This window comes from Thermobia domestica, chromosome 11 (genome assembly GCF_964235325.1).
Source record: "Thermobia domestica chromosome 11, izTheDome1.hap1.1, whole genome shotgun sequence".
Taxonomy (NCBI): Eukaryota; Metazoa; Arthropoda; class Insecta; order Zygentoma; family Lepismatidae; genus Thermobia; species Thermobia domestica.
The window spans coordinates 132,443,051-132,464,684 of NC_137464.1; the positions used below are offsets into that span (position 1 = coordinate 132,443,051).

At 35.3% G+C, this 21,634-nt stretch overlaps 1 protein-coding gene across 4 annotated transcripts in view; it reads right to left on the reverse strand.

The window, feature by feature from the left end:
* The window catches only part of wdb (serine/threonine-protein phosphatase regulatory subunit widerborst), a 426,118-nt gene that overhangs the window by 240,364 nt on the left and 164,120 nt on the right, over positions 1 to 21,634 (reverse strand). For all 4 annotated transcript variants that reach the window (XM_081731142.1, XM_081731143.1, XM_081731140.1 and 1 more), the window contains exons 2-3: positions 16,645 to 16,841; positions 12,023 to 12,124 (exon numbers count right to left, since the gene is read on the reverse strand). In XM_081731142.1, coding sequence (XP_081587268.1) covers positions 12,023 to 12,124; positions 16,645 to 16,841 — 299 coding nt within the window. The remainder of the gene's footprint in view (positions 1 to 12,022; positions 12,125 to 16,644; positions 16,842 to 21,634) is intronic.

The following is a 21,634-nucleotide window of genomic DNA, read 5'->3' on the forward strand; positions in this document are numbered from 1 at the left end:
TATTAGTTCAATAGTATAATAGTATATTTGTGTGTTAATGCTAAGTGTTAATGCAAGTAACATGATAATGTCTTAACGTTTTAAAATCCCTCCCTTGTCAATTTTAAACTTACTGCCTGTTTCGTTTTATTGTTTTATATTATATTTTGTTTTGCAGTATTCTTGCCGTTTAGTACTTCATTTTCGACGTTATAACGAAAAAATTAAATTCGATGGTACGAATAGTTGAGTTAAGTTGATTTTCTGTTTAACGTCCCTTTCAGCAGCGAGGCTATATGAGACGGGACCTACTGATTAAAATGGAATCCGAATCACATGAGCTCCCGCCGGGAATCCGGGTCTCCCACCTGGTATGAATGATGTATCTTGTTTCGGTGTTTCTTGTAGGCATATAATATTCTTTTCCCGCCGGCTTTGTAGCTGGCATGTGTCTCTTTGGTCACATTGTCTCATGGAAGCAATTATAAAATCTGAACTATTATAGTGGTTCGGATTCCACCTTGAACTATAGGTCTCAGTCTCATACAGCCTCGGTGCAGAAAGTCTCGCCATTCCATTTCAAAATGAAATGAAATCTTACAGTTTAACGTCCCACGATTGTGACCGTTAGGTTAAGGGAGGCGATGACTAAAGCAAGTGAATGATGATGGAAGAATTAGTGGAATGTGAATGTGGAAGGAAATGGGAGTACTCCGAGATAACCCATGGAAACGATGTTGTCTACCACAAACTAACTTCTCCGTGGGACTGAATCAATGCGCTATTCCATTCGAAATGAAATGAAATTTCTAGTTTTACATCCCTTGCTTATACTCTATTGCTTATAACAGACGTGTGATTAATGAGAGTGAATGATTATGAAATAATTGGTGGAAAGGAAATGTGGAAGGAAATTGGAGGACCCAAGAAAGTCATCAGCATTAATCCATGTGTTTCATTTGTTACAAAGTTAATTAGTGTTTAAAGCAATTGCTGTAATTGCATTGCTCAAATTTACTCACTGAACTCGCATTTTACACATTTTACACACAATATCTTTGTTTGTTTGTTGGTGTCTTCGTTTGTTACATTTACTCGTTTTGCAAATGCCCAGTTGGTTTGAGTGCTCACTTCTACGTATCCAGTCAAGGTCGAGATACTGCATTCTGGTGCCTCTGGAAATGTAGCTTTATCGATGACGCAACTTTTGGGAGTGTATCAGGAAAATAGCTCCATTAATAAAGCAGATATGAGTGCATACTCGGTTTTCCTATGGCGCAGCTCGCATACGCCTTTTGTAGGGTAGACAAACAGAGGTGTGTGTGTGTTTGGTAAGAAACTATTTGAATAAACTTCGAGAGCTGATTTCCGACACCGAAACCTGCAAAAAAATGTCCTATGGAACTTTGGTCAGTGAGGGATAGTTTCGGCGATATAATGTGTTGAAAGCGTGGGAAAATTTACTTCCGAGGGTTGTGATTCAAAAACAATGCAACGTAGAGTGCGGTTTAGAACATGACACTCGAAGTCATACCTGTTCGATTGAAAAGTGTATGTTTCAAATCTCTGGAAGATGTGTACGAGGTATTCCCCAAAGGAACTTAGGGATTCCCTATAACCTGGCAAGTCATCCCTACGTTCCTTTGCGGAATCCCCCGCACACATCTTGCGAAGGTTTGCAACACACACTTTTCAATCGAATAGGTATGACTTCGAGAGCTATGTTCTAAACCGCAATCTATGTTGCATTATTTTTTAATTACAACCTTTTGAAGTTCATTTTCCCACGCTTTCGGCACCTTATATCGCCAAAACTATCCCTCACTGACCAAAATTCTTTGGTGGTTTCGGTGTCACGAATCAACTCCAGAAGTTTGTTCAAATAATTTTTTAGCACCCTGGATATATATAGTCTGAAACAAAATAACTCCAACACTCCAGAAATTTACAGAAACATTGAAATATATTTTAATATCAAAATAATTATGTCGAATCTACAATATCGAATCGAGTCTCAAATTGTTGCTTGGTGCTACTTAATGCTTTTTTTTGCACTATTATTACTGCCGTCCTTAATTCCGCTTTTTCCCAACAGGTGGCTCTGATATCTTTGTGGAAAGGGCTGATGCCTATTGATTAGATATAGACTGTTTACAGGTGGAAATTGTGTAGAAAATTGTTGTTCCAGATTATTCAGTCATTAGTTTTCCAAGAGTTCTGAGTTATACTGTGCATTATTGTAGCAAGTTTGTGCAGTAGCTTTGACCGTTCTTTAACCAACATGTTGACGTGTATTGTCATCTAACTTGGTGACATGTTCACTCACTTTTGCTTCATGCCTGCAAACAAGTTTGCTGTGCATTTCACAGAATTCTGCATTCAGGGTTCCCACTCAAACTAAAGGATCGAATTCAGTCAAAAAATTATTGAATTTCATTATCGAAGGAGTATAAACATAAAATAAACTTTACTGATCGCACAACGACAATTAGAATAACCCGAGGTTGCTTCTCATAAATTTCTTCTACTATTTTTTTTTTTTTTTTTTTTTTTTTTTATTTCAAGGTTTAATAACGTAATTCATGGCTTATTTAAGGTTTTTCTCATGGTATACCAAATCCACGGCTTACTCATAGTTGCAATACTTTTACAGTTGAGTGGGAACCCTGGCATTATAACTGTCTGCAATAAGTGTTCTCCCTCGATGAAGAAAAATATGATGGATAACCACAGACAATCTTACTAGTAACAATACCTTCTGCGGGTGGAGGGGTCGTTTTGGAAACTGTTCTGGACGTTGGTTATGATCCAACCAACCACTGTCATCATAGTTTACGATACTTCTAGCAGATTTATTTTTCATCCAAAGTAACAATCTAATCAACAAACTTGCTCGGTTCTTCCATATACCCAGAGAAATGCACACTTCCAGATGGCGACTCTTACTAGCTTGTATCTACTGACGTAACACGCAGACTCCAACTTTCTTACCTTATCGATTCCGCGGAATCACCCAACAGCAATAGTATATGCCTAACTCGTCTGTAATTGTATGAACATTATCCGAAGGTACCACTCTACGGCATTCCTCAGAACACCGATGCGGCTATCTCATCAAAACTACTATTGTTCACGGACGCTAGTATTTAAAAAAATTGACAAACAATCGGTGTATGGTGCGTCCATTCGCTCGTGGCCAAAATTCACTGTTCATGTGGAGAACACCCCGTTTAAACGCGTGAAGAAAAATCATCCACAATTGTACGGTTCATGTTGATTTTCACATGGTGATATTCAACAACATACTTCCTCCCGACTGACTGGGATCCCCAGCTCGTTTTCTGAAAATGCACAGAACATGTTCCATTCGCTGATTGCATTGTAAATTGCGGTTACCACCAGATATAAAATCAGTAATGTCAACCGCACTAGCTCGATGCTAATTAATTCCTATAAATTTACATGATTTTCATCATCGCTCACATTGTTACCTATTATAGCATGTCATCGATGACTTAAAGCCAAAGGTTCCCAACCAGTGTCGCGAAATTTTAAGATTTAAAAATCATGAGATACTTAATTAGTTAAAATCAATTAGAAACAAACTATATACACGGGGCAAGCGATAAACGGCCCTTACCCATACCCTTCGTAAGAAAGAGCCCCTTCCGCAAGCATAACCACAAGTGACCACAAAAGTCTTTTCCGCACGTGCTGAAGGACAAGGTTGTCACATTTTTTTCTTGAAAATATCTGGACTTCATATGTTCTTCTCTTCTAGAGAAAGCCATAGAGAAAGCTGTAGTAGAAACGTATTGACGCGTGAATTGTGTAGTAAAAAATGATCTAAGAAAAATGTTATGTGATCCATTGCCTACAACATAATTCAAATCGGGTTAAAATATCAAAACTCAACACGAATCATTCTTTTTCTTAAAAAAAAAAAAGAAAAAAAGAAAGATATATACACTATTATATAAACAAGATTAAAATGACTTACTCATCAATAACTAAGTCAAATTATTATAGATAGAAACATGAATTTGTAAGTATGTTCCTTTGTCACAAAATCAAGAACTAAGAATAGATTGTTTAGAAGTATGTCTTATAGGGGAGTAAAAGAGGATTCAAATAGCTTTTGCTAAGAATAGAGTATCTCACGAATCCTTGAAGTTATTTTATTTTAAAAATTCCATTGCTGAGAAGGGGAAGTAGAGTAATTTTCTATAATATTACACCTATAATTTTAGTTTTATTGAAGAAAAAAATCCCAGGTAATTAAAAACAAACATTAGTGCAAAATATCAGAAAATTGCAATTTGATTAGCACCTGGTTGATAAAGCCGCTAATAAACTAAAGTTAAAATAAAATTTAAAACAGGCTATTGTGAAAATGATGACTTGTATGTAAATATTTTACTATTATATTAAAATCAATATAATTCAATTGCTTGCAAATGCCTTACATGAAAACGTATCCTAAGCTTAGTGGCTTGGGCTGGGTTTATGGTTCTTATCATTGAAGCCAATAAATAGGCGATATTAAAGAAATGTTGTTTAGATTTATTGTATATTATCCCAACAGGGACGCGCGGAAACAAATTAACTCGATCTTGATTAGTACTGCCCACGAGAAGAGACGTCTTGTTAAGTATGAAGAAGTCTTGTCTCGATTCTCAAAGAATTCTTTTTCACCTAGTCTTAAAATTTAAAAAAAAGAAAAAAAAATCCATCTTGTTCAATAATTTCATATTCTTGACTTTTAAAAGTAATCTTGGTAAATTTTTACGTTTAACAATAAGAAATTTAAGTGCTTTATTGGAATAGGTGTTAAATAATTAGCATTACTTAAAGATACATATTGCCCAGGTTTCTTAGCCAATGTTCACTTCAAAATCAAATCTTCAGCTAGGATTAGTTCGTCTTCGACTACTTTCAGCCCTCCTGAAATTTTCACTTCTTTGTTGGTTATATATCAGGTAACTTTGATTCTATGTTATTTTCGGGTAATGAATCATAAAGGATAAAAGAAATATATTGTATTACCAATGGTAATAAAATAAAACTGGCACTATTACTCTAACTGTATGTGAATTCTTCTACAAGAAAAAGCGTTATCATATTACAAATTAAAAACTTGCAATAAAATTTATCAATATTTTAATTAACGCAAAAATAAATAGGGAAATTATTTTTAAATGGGAAATTCTGTAAAAACATGCAATTATATGTTCGCCCATTCGTGAATACAAATATTTTGAACAAGAAAAAATTTAATTGAATAGTGACCAACCACAAATTTTATAATGTACATGACCTACGGAAATAAGAGAATATTAAAAACTTTGGAGTACTGTCTTCCCTGGAAAAGTGCTACTCCTGATCTAAGTCAGAATCGTCTGTTGGCGAATCTGTTATTTTCACTAAAACTCTACTTGAGTTGATTGAAAATTTCTGTAACTGTCTTCAATATCCTCGTCAACTCTAATTCTGTTGAAAGCACTATTTAATAAAGACACCAGTTTTGGTACGGGTTCGCCTTTCATCTTTTGGGATGCCAATAGCGGATCCAGGGGGACAATCGCCCCCCCCCCCAGAAAATGTAACTTTCTTATTTTATATATAAATAAAACCCATTCCAGAGTTTGGAGCTCTTAAAAGTAGCTCTAAGTAGCAGTATTACAACCCCCCCCCTGAAGTAAGTCCTGCATCCGCCCCTGTGGGGTGCTACGGTCCGTTTTAATTGTGACCACACCATTTCAATTGGGTTAACTACGCAATGATACGGAGGTAATCTTATGATGCTGCCGTTCGTCTAATTGCATACCTTTTTCTTTTTCCGTTCACAGGCAGTTATTCATCAATAATTTGGAGAACAGGTATCATCGGGACCGGACTAGATATGGCACTATTGTAGATTAGCATATAATTAAGAATAGTTTCTTTTCTCCACGAAGTATTAGGCTTCGGATGAATTACACGACTATGGGAAGGGGTAGTATACAAATATATAGAAGATACCTCCTCTAAGCGTTTTAGTATGGAGTTTTCAAACCAATGCTCGAAAATTTCTGCGTTTATTGTCCTATGATAATCGACAGGAGGAGCATCAGACATCTTCTTGTGAGTTATAAATAAAGAACTACCTACAAAAGCAAATCGGCCACTAAAGTGCATAAGAACGATCCTTTCCCCATTTTTGTCCGAAGCTGCAACTGTGCAATTGTCAAGAGTCGTCGGACCAATTTTTGATTCGGCATGCGTTGCTATCGTACCAAGTTTCGTCTAGGTATACATCACAGTATCTCGCGGAACGGTAAGCTTTAATTTCTTCGAGACAACGGTATCTCTAAGTAATAACTTCATTGGACTCACATTTCGCCCTTTTTCATGACACTGATTTATACGAAAACCCCATACTATGTAACAGATGACGTAATGTTCTGATGGGATAAGGAAGTTCATAGTTAGTCTCGCATGTCTTCACAAACCATCACACGGATTATTGGAAGAGAGAGTCCCCCAGTTCCAAGATTGGAAGACATGTCCCCCTCATACCTCCGGGATTTGCGCCAGTGAACTATTGTTGGCTATAAACAATCAATTGAATCTTTCTATAAGGAACGAAGTTTATTGAGAAAGCATTTTAAGCTAAGATTTTTTTCTTCTTTCTATTCGTTTCTTTAATTTTCAAAACAGTAGAAAAAACTGTTTTAACTAACTTCTTTATATGTGTTACTGCTCATGCTCATTCATGGATGAAGAAGACCTAAGTCAAACTGTCTTTCTCTTCCCCCCCCCCCTTTATATATACATATTTCAAAAATATCATGTTTAAATTTACAAGAATGTGATTCATTTTATTATGGTTTGCAAAATCCGGAAAACTATAAAACTCTAGAGAAAAAAAGCCTACTACCTGATTTAAGTTGTATGTTGTAGCACCGAAGACTCTTGCAGGAATTGACAATGAATAATTTACCCACTTAGAGGCATTTACACTCTTCGCTTTTTTTTAAATGTCATTCTGGAGGAAAGAGGATCCTTTTAAAAAATGAAACCTTCGTTAGTTCAGTTTAGAAATCTGGCAGTATTGACGCCTTCGCGAACCCCAGTGAAGTTTGCGGTTGCTAAGCCACAGGGGGTAGAGGAAAGTTTTTTCTCTTCCAGAAAAAATAGTCGTTTATCCATGGCCCCAAGATTACTAATCAACGTTCCCAGCGGCACACAGTGGTCGGAATGACGAAAAAATGCGGCGAAACTATATGCAGGCGTATTGAAACCGTGGTTTTGTCGATGTGTTAGTTTTTGAAAGAATATTAGGCTAGTTTCGAGTGTTCTGCTGTAATATGAACAATAATTTACAGTTTATGGTCAGTGATGCGGGTTGCCTATGTAGGTGGCAAAAAAGTCGACATTTCAAAATCAGGTTTAGAGAGACCATCTTCGGTCGTTAGAAAAATATTAACTTAGAACTTCTGGTAATGTTATTAAAATTGCAGAGAACATCTCATTATAAACAAGATAAACCATGATTGGACAGTAACGAAAAACTACATATAAGCATGAACAATGAAATTAACCAACAGTCAGTCCGTGTAAGAGAGTTACACAAACGAAACTATCCCGCAACACGCATATCTGAAAACAAAACAGTGGGACTTGTCCAATCAAGAACCATAAAAATAACCAAATTCGATCTGAAATTAATCACTTTCAAAAGTTTCTGGTGCCCAAACATAAGATTGGCGATGGCTATTTAAAAATTGTAGCATTTCAGTCAGCATATTGTTATGACTCTAAGCATACTAAGTCTGGGCGACGAAATTATCGGGTCAGACGATGACAAAAAATGTGTAGCAAGTCTAAGTTTATATCTTTCCTAGACTTTTCCCGGCAAGATTTCTCGTAATACCAGCGGAAGTCTGTTTCCAGACTTCTGAGCTTCCTCACTTAGCATCTCTATTGGGGGAGGAGCTACGGGCATAGTAAATCCTCCAGTGTTTTACCATGTGCGCGAAGACTTGGCTAGGTGGCAAGAAGACACAGGGAGCAGGTAGTAGCAGGTAATTCTAACAAAAATCATTGAGAGACCATAGAAAATATTAAAATGAGAATGAAACCTTGGATTCGCTAGGAAAATTTTAAAAGTCTACAAATATATAGCAAAGCACTAATTTTGAATATAGTGTTGTAAAAATGCCTCCAGCGTGCATACGAAGTGCCTCAGAGGCCTGCAATTGACCTTAAAAGTTTGCTATTGTTCTAATCAATAATACCAATATTTAACATGTCATAACTATCAACGTACTCAAGAGTAACAGTTCCGTCATACTACCTCACACGAAAAGCATTTTTTACAAGGACGGCCAATTATTCACTTTCAATAGGTGTTTTTTCATGAACGAGTGATGCCAGGATAAAACACAGATCTGTTCTATATAGAATGGGCATTTCCATACTAAAAGACTATAGGCCCATTTCATTTTAAATTGTACACGTGATAGCCAAATGTGTACCACGACCATTTGCTTATGAAAAATACATATATAAAAGATGGACATAGTCAGAATACAAAAACAAAATAGTTTTGCTCTCTGAAGATTTGACACAGTGTTGCGACCACTTAAAAAAATCACCAGGTTTAGTTACTTTTGCAGCAAAGTGAGGAGTTGACATTTTGAAGGTATTATTAAGAAAGAACAAGAAGTGTTAGAAACCTTTTTGGTTTTTTATTTTATACTACGTTTTTACTCTTCCAAACCATACCAAACAGAGACATTAGAGGTGTAACATACACTGTAAAAAAAATTTTTGAACTTAGACAGAACTTTGTTGTGCACACATTTCGGATATTTGCAGTGCCTAAACGAATACATAAGATTTGTTTTATTCTAGGAATAAATACTATGGAAAGACGACATTACAGAAAGAATATTATTTTCTACCTATCTCTACACCACAAGTGAGATTTAGTATGAAAAAAGTGAAAATTTCAAAATTGGACTATTTTCAAAAATCAATATCTCAAAAACCCCATCTTGAATTTTCATTAAAAATGCCCAAAACATTCACACAACATTGTTCTTCAATCCTGTAAAAGACAAACTTGGTATTATTTTTCTGCGAAGAGAGAGAGAAATTTTTATATTGCATCTTATACAAGTTGTGAAATAATAGTAAAATAGTGAACAAAATGTGAGATTGGCAACACTGCTTTTGATTTAAATTCCACTTCCAAGGTGTTATATATCACCATAGTAACAATGTAAGTAGATGTATTGACAAAGAACAGGTTCAGTAATCACAAAGACTTATTTTACGTAAGCACTCACCAGTGTATTGCACTTGTGCAAAAACGTCTTCTGTAAACTTTAGTTGGGTTGCTGGAAATTTGTGCACACGAGCAGAGCGCCCAGTGGGAATAGGAGAATCCATCTTCAGTAGTGAATTGTAAAGACATTTTGCACAGAAGGCCATTTCAAACCAGTTGCAGGACCATGTGAAGTCATGAGAGAGATCTATCTCTTCCGGTTCGAGTGATACGTGCGTTATTTGTTTCATCCACCACTGTTTGTCTAATACACAGCATACAAAATCACGCACACTCAAATCCATTACAGTATAATGAGGTTTGGTTACGACACTGAAAATAACAGGTTACTTTCTATGAGCAGCTGTTCGGGCAACGGAAATTTCATGTGATGCAACCCACAAGTGGCTGGACTTAATTCCAGTCACCAGTTTCACATTCACCCACTCTCTCCTTTTACTTGAACGATATTCTTCGACAGTATACAAGACAGTAATTTATTCTTCATGAATGTAGACACAGTTCAACGAGTCTTCTTGCATCTCTTAATTGCAATAGGCTCATGTTACAGATTAAATTTAGTTGCACAGTGTTTCACTAAACCGCCTACCCCATCACGTGTTTTCTTTTCTTTTCTTTTTTTCTCTTTCTTCGTGCCCAGTTGCTGAAAATAGCCATTTCTTTGTAACGTTGTCACTCATGGATTGTAGCTCAAATAACTAAAATCTGTTTTTGAAATGGGAAGCTGCAGTACCAGATACAAATACCACGGTAGAAAACGCGTGCCCATTACACAGTGCAATATTTCACCCATCCTCAACTGGACAGCATATAGTGCATGTGCACTATCATGAACCAAGTCATCACTGACTACTGCAAACCTATATGAGGTACCATGAAAGTATCCAACACATGTGAATATTGAGATTTGGGATCTTTGCCAATGATAACTTTGAATCCCTTCCTGCAACACAACCATCCAGTTCTCTGCAAAATCAAAGTGCAAAACCAAAGTATCACTTGTTGATGTACTTGATCATTTCTCAGAAGCAACAACCTCTCTTTGAATGCGGTGAATGTGAGCATGACAGACCTCTTTCATGATTCAATTGTTTACCAGTTAGGTATTTTTGACACTAGATTTTACTGGAATTGTTTTTGGTCTATACTTACATTGTTACTATGGTGATACATCATCTTGGATGTGGAATTTAAATCAAAAGCAGTGCTGCCAATCTCACATTTTGTTCACTATTTTACTATTATTTCACAACTTGTGTAAAGTGCAATATAAAAATTTCTCTCTCTCTTCAGAGAAAAATAATACCAAGTCTGTCCTTACAGGATTGAAGAACAATGTTGTGTGAATGTTTGGTGTAATTTTCATGATAATTCAAGATGAAATTTTTGAGATATTAATTTTTAAAACTAGTCCAATTCTGAAAGTTTCACTTTTTTCGTGCTAAATACTCACTTGTGGTGTAGAGATAGGTAGAAAATAATATTCTTACTGTAATGTCATGTTTCCATAATATTTATTTCTAGCATAAGACAAATTTTATAGGTTTTCATTTACGCACTGGAAATATCCGAAATATGTGCACAACAAAATTTTGTCCAAGTTCAACTTTTTTTTTTAGTTTATGTTACACCTTTAATGTCTCTGTTTGATGGTTTGGAAGAGTTAAAAACATAGTATAAAATAAACAACCAAAAAGGTTTCTAGCACTTCTTGTTCTTTCTTAATAATAGCTTCAAAACGTCAACTCCTCACTTTGCTGCAAAAGTAACTAAATCTGGTGATATTTTACGTGGTCGCAACACTGTATCAAATCTTTAGAGAGCAAAACTATTTTGTTTTTGTATTCTGGCCATGTCCATCTTTAATATATATTTTCTTCATAAGAATTCAAAATGATTGATGGGCACCCGTTGTATGATTTGAAACGAAATAACCCTATAGACGTTCGTTTCAGTGATAGAGTTCATTTTTGGGGTTTTGTCCAGCTTTCTTTGCTATTCCGACCACTGTGTGGCAGCAACAACACTCTGTAGTACTTCTTTTAGTATACTCCGAGTACTCAGTTGTGACTTTAGTAGTAAAATTACTACTTTCTAGAATCTGTCTTACACTATTATAGTTTACATTATTAATGAAAAAAATCAAGCAAGTATGTCGTGATGTCGTGGGCATTCAATAAAATGCATCATCAATCAAGATGGTTGGGAACCATTGATTTAATGAATACCATGTCACGTATAGCTGAACCTTTACATGTTACCAAAAGGGAGTGCCACCAAGTACTAACTCCAGCATCAGGAATGTTGCCTTCTGTGCAGTGGTGAACAGAAATGGCCACACTCATTTTTCAGATGTCTATTTACTTATGTCAGTGTACTGTGTGTGCTGAAACCTTTGGTAAGAAGCTCTAGGGGAATAGTGTGAGCACACACTATGTGATGCAGCCAGGGAAGAAGATTTACAACATTCATTTAACAGCAAGAGAACGAATGTGATGAACGGTAATGAAAATGTACATACTATATCATACTGAATTTTATTCGGCATCTCCTTCAAAGAAGTTCTATGAAAGAATTCCATTCCCTGCACCATATTATGTGGTAAAATATCGTATGCATTAAAAAGTTCCATTCAAATCAAGAAGTACCATTACATTATAATCTACTTAACCCTATGAGGACTGTTTACCTTATTATGTTAAAACGAACCTGCATATGAGGCCAAGACGCTTCTAGACATGGATCATCCTCTTCTGGATCGAAATCAGCATATTCGCTGGGCGGTAGTGTCCGGAACAAATTAGCTGCTATCTAGAAACAAAGGAAAAAGAAGAAATAAAGTCCGATACAAAATTATAGATACTGACACATTCAGACACACAGACAAACATTTTAATGCAGAGTAAAAATTCAAAGAGAATACAACGAAACACCTGTCTGGTCACCATTATAAAAGGTTGGTACAAGGCAACTTCAAATCATAGTATCAAATCACTAATTATGATGGAACAGAATGCAAAGCATTAACAGAAAGAAAAGGTTTGTAAGTTGTATCAGCATCTGAAGAGTATGTTCTGCATTCTCGCTGTTTTCCTGAGTTCATACAGCAAAACAGCATGTGATTGTACAACAAATAGTGTGATCGGTTCGTATGTCTGCCGTGATTAGCTCTGTATCTTTTCGTCCGTTATATTATATAGTACATACCGTACGATGAGTATGATTCACTCCTGTTAAAATATTACGCAGAATAACAGCAGCATATTACTACTGTCTTGGAAAAAATAGGAACCACAGACCTCGTTATGCTTGCTGTCTTGTGATAGCATGAATCGTACTATCGCCTGGTTATTTGCGCCTAGTAAGCTGTTCTCAGATTGCATCTTTGGAATATGACAAAACCTTCATGAGGTTTTGCCCTCCATTAACACCTCACGTGCTACTTCACCATAAATAGAAAATGCCATGGATGCCATGGAAAAGTTATTTATTTACTTTAAATTTCTATGAGCTTATACTCTCAATTATCACCTCAAATCCTACTTCACCATAAACAGAAAACGCTGTTTATGCTGTGCTTTGACTTATTCTAAAGAAGGTTTTACGTTTATATCGGATTGAACTAAGAACGCCACTGTGATCAAGGTAAAGACGATAGAATGAAAAGTAGGTAAGTATTGTGGATTATAGTAGGTTAAATTTTTTATTTATTTACTTATTTTTTTTACATGTCTGATAATGTGTATTAATGATAAACGGCAATAATATATTAGATGAATGAGTTTCCACTTATATTTTAAATTTTAATTTAAAAGTACAGCGTGCGGAATAAATAAATAAATATTTCTTTTATATATGCAACATTAACAAAGTAAATGTACTGTGAAAGTACCGCCCACTGAAAACGACTTCGCGCTGTTTTGCGGAAATGATGTGTGGCGTATAGGAGTCTACCAGAAGTCTAAGGAGTTATCTGAATATAGAACAAATAGAGAGGGTACGATTTGTTTTATTTATCTGAGGACATATAGCAAAACTGCACACATAATGGTTTTCTTTCTATCTCCTATGTTAAAGCAAAGTAACTATTGGTGTAAAAAATTTTAATAGAGCGACTATGACTAAATTACGTAAGTTTGATAGAGTACACTATGTCGTCCTAATTTTGCGATTACAGAGACAGGCTAAATTATGTTACTATACTTGTTACTGAACCTCCTCACTGTATGCAATATTTAATTATTTCAGATGCAAACTGTAAAATTACGAATCAAATTTATTAAGAATCATTTGTTAACAAATTAGTTTTGCACAACCACCATTAACTTCCATTGGCTTCTACTTAAAGCTCTTACTTCATGGAACGTAATTTAATTCATAAAGACCACAATTACTACTAGTATATATCAATTTATACTATAAATAAAGTGTAAGAGAAGAATACACTCTTTCAATTTGAAATGAAAAATGAAATGAAATTTTTAAGTTTTACGTCCCACGGTTATGCCGGTTAGGCTAAAGGAGACGGTGGCGATGAGACATGAGTGAAATGGTGGAACGAAGAAAGTGGGAGGAAACGGGAGAACCCCGAGAAAACCCACGAGCAAGGTGTTTGTCCACCACAAAGTTCACTTATCGGGGGCTGGGATCGAACTCGGGACCCCAACACCGGAGGTGAACGCTCTACCACTGAGCCAGCGCGCCCCCACTATTTCAATTTGATACCACGCACATGTTTTAAATTTGAAATTTATGTAAATTTTATATCGTAAACTCTCGTCAAATCAGTAAATTTTATATCCTAAGTTCTTGTGAAATTAATGTAATTCATAAATCAAACAAAAAATATTGTCCTTAAATACCTTTTCGAGATTGGAAAAAATTAAATTAAATTAAATCTTGCAGTTTTACGTCCATCGATTATGTCGTGTAAGAAACTGTGATGATGAAAATGAATGAAATGGTGGAATGAAGACAGTGGGAGGAAGCGAGAAATTCACGCACACACTATCTGTCCACCACAAGGCTCACTTGACGTGAGCTGGGACCGAACCAGAGGAGAATGGCCGATCTCTGAGCCACAGCGGCCCCCCTACAGAGACCAAATAAATAAGACTGATAATAATTAAATAAGAGGTTCTTGGTGTGCGTAAATGTACACAATATACCTGTTTTAGTACGCTTCGTAATTTTTTTTTATTTACGCTCCGCAGTAATTGGAATTGCAATGGATCAGTTTCTGGAAATCCTTCTTCCCTAACTATATAGATACAGTTGCCTACAGTATCGTACAGTATGAAGATATAGTTATGCAGTCTTGCACACTATACTGAATAAAGGCAGGCATCGATTGCAAGGGATACTTATGACGTGGATCAATAAAATTAAGAGTTTTTTTTTTTTCTTCTAGAGAACTCCGACGGCACTTCTTTCCTTGATATCTCCAAATATTGAAAAGGTTTTGGAGAAATATTTCACGGGAAATATCACTGTTTTACATTTATTCTTCAATTTAAATATTAAATCCGTATTTTGGTGGAAATCCCCATTAGCTTTCTTGGACACACTTGACTCTTTAAATACAGCACATCAACAATTTAAAACCTTAATTTTCAACACAACAGTCTGCCACTTTGAAAGAAATTTTTAAATCTGAATTTTCGTTTCGACAAGATTTTCGTAACCAAAACATGGAATATTGAAACAGAAAATGTGATTTTAAATGTTGGTTTCCTTAGGTAAAATTTCTCTCTCTTATTTGGCAGCATTACAACTTACAAGTAAACAAAAACAATGCTGAAGAAAATTTTAAAATTGCAGAGCAGAAGATTCACGATTCTGTGACCGCTATATAATGTGATCGTTTACTACTTCCCAGTCTTTAGGAAAAGGAACGCTGAAGAAGTGTCGAACTCAGTTATTCCTGGTAATCTTAAAATTATGATCTGGCCTGGAAGAGTAGTAGCTATTACATACCTTGGGTCAACGTAATCTTTGTTCGGGAACCTAATGTGTTAAAAGAAAACAAGAATCACAATATCCTGAGTGGTAGGACAATTGGACACTTTAATACTCATAATTAAACAAACAAACAAACAACAAACAAACAAAAAAAATGTCGACGTGCTGAATCTTAAAACATGGAGAGACTAATATTCCAAACTAGTAAATGTCGTACACACAACAATGTAAGAGGTGCATGTAATGTCAACAATCATATAAAAGAAATACATTACTTGGATACTGAACATTTATTGTGTAGTCCAGAAAACTATATATGAAAAGGTAACATGAACACTAGTACACAATGAAAGCGATATTAAGATTATCGGGATAAAAATAGTTAATATTTTATCACTATTATTATGTCCTTTCGCGGGTATTCTCACATTTCAAATCACTTAAGTACACAGATATTTATTTCACAAGCGGTAGTAACTGGAAGTGAAACAAGGTTTATTTTTGGACTTCGCTTTTTTAACAGGCCGTAAGGCCTCTACGGCCAGGACTGTACATCCAGGAAACGCTTTAAGAAATTTACAAAGAGAAACCTACCGCTTGAAGATAAACACCACGCTCTGAACAACTTTCCGTGATTCATAACGATGTTCTCCGTAATAAAGAGCTTACTTTCAACTAAGGCGGTCCGTTCTTCACCAAGACAAAGTTTAACTCCAAAGAATTGTTTTTTTGTTAATATGGTGGGGTATGCTAAGACAATTTCATTAAGAGTTACTAAAGCAAACGAGACAATCAATTCTGACAAAGGTTTCCAGTTGGAAGCCTTAAATGGGGCATTCAAACGAAAAACGGTCAACTGTAGCGAATAGAAAAGGTGTATGAGAATGAAACATTTTGTTGTATGAGAATGAAAAACCTAATGTTTATCTAACGACGAAGCAGAAAATAGCAGAGATTGATTGGGAAGATTTTAATCACCCATGATATTTATATGCTGCTGCTTTCACAGACTACACCTCACTTTCCCTTTAAAATTTCTTACATGAAAAATGTACACCCTGGAATGACATTCTACAGTAAAGATTGAGAAACTTCCATACAGGTGGGACGAGGTATGTAGACAGAGAAACTATATGAAATAACAAAATTATTGTCAACCTGAAAATACCGTCGCCTTCACGGTAGATTACATTATTTATGAGTCGTTTAAGGGAATTAACAGCACGTAGATCTTAATTACGTCGAAGAAACATTTCTATATTGCCTTTCTTTTACCAACTCTTTAACTTCCCATCAACATTTTTTTGAAGTTACAACTGTTTCAATTAGTTTTGTTACTTATAACAAATATAGAAACATATTTCGTTTACCATTTTTGTTATTTCTGGATATACGGCTTCAGTTAAAACACCTCTTCCTGCGGTGATGTAATCCACTAACTCATTTAAAGTTGCTCGTTTAATTTCTTTCCCTTTCAGGTCTGATACTGGGTCCATAAAATCAAAACTCACACAACATTGCCTTAGTTTACGTATAAATAAGTCCTCTTGCTCTGATGCAGGTGCATCTGAAAAGAACAAAACAAATATAATGATGAAATATTTTCACTGAAAGAGTTAGCAGTTTCTTTTTCTTTCACCAATACTATTACAATAACTAGTGTCTAATATTACAAAATATAATGCTCATCGTTCCCACAACAACTTATTACATTCTAGTACTCTCTTCTGTTAACATCCTATAAAATTCTTTCAAACATTCTGTTAGCAAGATTTAATCCCAGATGCAGATGAAATTGTCAGATGATTATCAGTGCAGATTTAGGCGAAATCGATGAACTATCGATCAGATATCTTCCCACTCGTCAAATACTCGAGAAGTTGTTTCTGATGATATAAATTTTTCTTTTATTTTTGTATAACTAGAGGATGCTGATTACGAAAATGAACTTCGTTTTACACTAACACAGGTTTCTTCAGAAAAAACGCCAAACACGGGGAAATTACGAAATTCGTGTAGTTTTTTAAAGATATATACAAAATTTGAAACAAAATAAATATTCAGGGTGATTTTAAACTGAAAATTTGCGTAGATTTCCAAAATGTAATTACTTTTTCTGTAGCACATTCATTTTTTAACCTACAGATAAATTAGAAATATAAGTGTTGAAATCTATATACATAGACCAGTCTGTGAAGGGTGGAATAAGGGGGAAAAAATGGTGGGAAGCTGACACAAATTTTATTTTTTTTATAAAAGTGTCCGTAACAACATACTAATTTTGCGCCTCTCTACCACCCCAGATTTGGGCCGCCATCTTGGAAAAATGGTACCAAAAATTAGTTTTTCGTAAATATCTCGCATGGAATACATCTTAGAGCAAAACATGTTATTACAAAAAATAATCTACATTAACTTCTCTTCAAGAAGTGTTCTCTTCATTCTTTCTCTAGGATGCAACGTTTAGGTGCTATAGGCGTTGCTAATTACGCATTTATTTTTCAGCATCGCTTTGTAGCAGAATCTTAACGAAAATTTTCTGATACTATTTTGTTTTAGTGATTTTTTATGAAATATAAATTAATATATTTTCATTTATTGTAGGTGTGACTAAGAGTAAGTAATCAGGTCTATTACATCATCTATGTTCAAGATGTCGTCAGCTAAAAGATGTTTTACTTGTGATACTTCTCTGTGTTACGTGTATAGTAACAGAAAAGAGACTGAAAACATTAGTAGACTGCAGTATAAACTGAAAGATAGAAAGGAATGCCAACTTAAGGGACTGAAAGGTGTTACGGTTCATGAAAGTGTGGAAAAGTTTACACAAAAGCAAGAAGTAGCAAAGGTTTGCTATAACGACGTACTTCATCACCTACGCCGATAATCCTTAGGTCAGAAGTACTAAGATTTAATTTTCAAGAAGCTTGCCTGTAGACAATGCAAGTCAAATTATTTTTTAAAGAAACAGAGTTAAAAAAAAAAAAAAACAAAAAAAAACTTGTGAGTGAGTGTAAGAGTGTACATCACGTCGAAATCATTCGAGTGCAAGTTTCTATTATGGAAGCAGACGACAGAAGAAATGACGACTAGGCCAAAGAACTTGGTATTAGGATTGGCAATGTTCATGATTTAATTGCTGCTGAAGCCAGATACTATTTCTCATGCATGAAAAAGTTCACAATATTTCTCCTGGAATGAACTGGGTCATTCGAAAGAGAATGTTGTTTCAGATGCTATGACTAATGCTTTCAACTGTCTTGAAGCTAACAAGGAAGAGTGTCAATTTTCATTCAGTGAAATTTTAAGATTATGATGATGCACTGCCAACTTAAAAAACTCACAAGATATTATTTTATCAAGAAACAGAAAGACTATAGTTTGCTTCTGTGATACAGAACATAAAATTCTCACGAATGCATGGTACGATCGCCAACATGACGGACGAAGTATACGGACGAAGAAAAGTTGAGAATCGTAATGACAGCCGGACAAATAATTGTTGAAGATATCAGATCCCAGGTTTACAAAACTGATGAGTATCCATCAGAAGGTAATTTATTGAATGAAGTTAATTCATTCATTCCTGGGACATTTACATTCCTTCTCGGCACGATTATCTTGAAAAACAAGAAAGAGAATACCACAAAATGGGAAAGTATAACAATTTCTTACGCCATAATCGCAGCAGATAGACCAAAATTCTTTTCATCGATATTGCAAGTAGGACTAGTGGTGCATCTTAATCGAAAGTATGGTAGTTAGAATCATCTTCACGTTCTCCCTTCGTTAGAATTCTGTACATTATATGCTGAGACAGATCTCTTTCAAGTTTCGACCCTTCTCCATCTTCCATCAGTTGTTTGTTGATAGAATAATATTTTGTGAGTACTTTTCTGTCAGTTTATTTCTTTTTGTTTTTTCAGTTGGAAGTGCATCATCATAATCTTGAAAAACTTCACTGAATGAAAATTGACACTCTTCCTTGTTAGCTTCAAGGTAGTTGAAAGCATTAGCTATAGCATCTGAAACAACATTATCTTTCGAATCACCTCGTTTCATTCCAGAAGAAATATTGTAGAACTTTTTCATGCACTAGAAATGGTATCTGACTTCAGCAGCAACTAAATCATGAACATTGCCAATCCTAATACCAAGTTCTTTGGCCTAGTCGTCATTTCTCCTGTCGTCTGCTTCCATAATAGAAACTTTAACTTAAATGATTTCAACATGATGTACACTCTTACGCTCACTCGCATTTTTTTTTTCTTGTCTTTCTTTAAAAATTAATTTGACCTACATTGTTCACAGGCAGCCTTTTTGAAAATTAATCTTAGTAATTCTGACCTAAGGATTATCGGCGCAGGTGATGAAGTACGTCGTTATAACAAACATTTGCTACTTCTTGCTTTTGTGTAAACTTTTCTACATTTTACATGAACCGTAACACCTTTCAGTCCCTTAAGTTGGCATTCCTCTTCATCTTTCAGTTTAATACTGCAGTTTACTAATGTTTTCAGTCTCTTTTCTGTTACTGTACACGTAACGCCCTCACTGAGAAGTATCACAGGTAAAACATCTTTTAGCTGACGACATCTTGAACATAGATGATGTAATAGACCTGATTACTTATTCTTAGTCACACCTGCGATGAATTAAAAATATATTAATTTATATTTTTATAAAAAAAATCACTAAAATAAAATAGTATCAGAAAATTTTCGTTAAGATTCTGCTACAAAGCGATGCTGAAAAAATAAATGCATAATTAGCCACACCCATAGCACCCAACGGCGCACCCAACGCCCTAGAGGGAAAAAAATGAAGAGAACATTTCTTGTACAGAATTTAATGTAGATTATTTTTTGTAATAACATGTTTTGCTCTAAAATGCATGTATTCCATGCGAGATATTTACAAAAAACTAATTTTTAGTGCCATTTTCCCAAGATGGCGGCCCAAATCCGGGGTGGTAGAGGGGTGAGAAATTAGTATGTTGTTACGGACACTTTTACAAAGAAAATAAAATTTGTTTTCCAGCTTTCCACCATTTTTTCCTTATTCCACACTAAATCATCCCTTATTGACTCAGGAGCGTCATTTCAGATTTTGCTTGGGGGGGCAAAACCCCTCGATATAAGTAAAATTTCGCGTTTTTCACTCATTTACTACTACTACTCTATTGATAAAATCTATATAAATCTCAAACTTGGGGGGGGGCAAATGCCCCTCCCTGCCTCCCTAAATGACGCCCTGTATTGACTGACCTAACACATTTATTGCATAAAGAAAAATGGAAACACCTACGTATCAATACTTCAATTTTACCCGTGATGTTAAATATCTAAACATATTTCTGCAATGCTTTAATCGCCATCGGTGTTGTTTGTAGTACTTGTAGCGTCAGTAGTAATATTTATAAACGTACTATACTAAATACGTTAAAACACTTGGTATTACTATAGGAGCAAATATACATGAAACACAGATATAAATGAAAGTAGTTCAGTGGTTTGTAACATGATGGCTACTCAAACATACACAAATACTTACACACGAAACACAAATCAATAAATGAAGCTAGTTCAGAAACAAAGCCATGCAAAACTTCACTCCCTTTTCAGAAGCCAACAAAAATAAGCAAGCATGTTAATATTCCACCTTCCCTAATATCTTTTCCCCATGAGTTTAATAGTCTAGTGGAATCTCTCTCCGTGTTCTTCACTGAACTGTCCCATGTACTTGGTATGTAACATGAATGTGAAGCTACACTTTGTGCGTAGTCACTCGAGTTATTTCCCAATTGTCGGAAGTGTAGTAATATATCACTGACCAGCTCTTCATAGTTCTCAGTTTTGTGTAATAACACTACATTTTTAAAACTTGTCTACGCGAGCAATTCAACTTCACCCATCGTATTCTCAAAACCTGGATCTATCATCAACTTCCGTATTTGTGTGGCCCTGTAAATACTGCTTCCTTCAGTTTGTGTTCGTTTTAGATACCTGTCACTAATGTATTTGAAACATGTGTCATTTTTGTCCAAAGCTTTCACGAATTGTTTCATAACCCTCAACTTTACGTGTAAGGGCGAAAGTAAAACACTAGAAGGTTCCACTAACAATACATGGAGAACATTTTCCTCACCAGGAACAAACGTAGTTCTGGTTGGCTACAGATAGGATTTTGCCCTGCTGTCCCATAAACATAGGAAGCACAGCATTTTTGTGTAACCAGTCTGTAGCACAAGCAATAGACCAATAACCTTGAAATCACCACACAAAAGCCATTTATGTTCACCATACTTCACATTCTCCAACGAACACTGCATACTCTTTCATTACTACCGAATGTGCTACA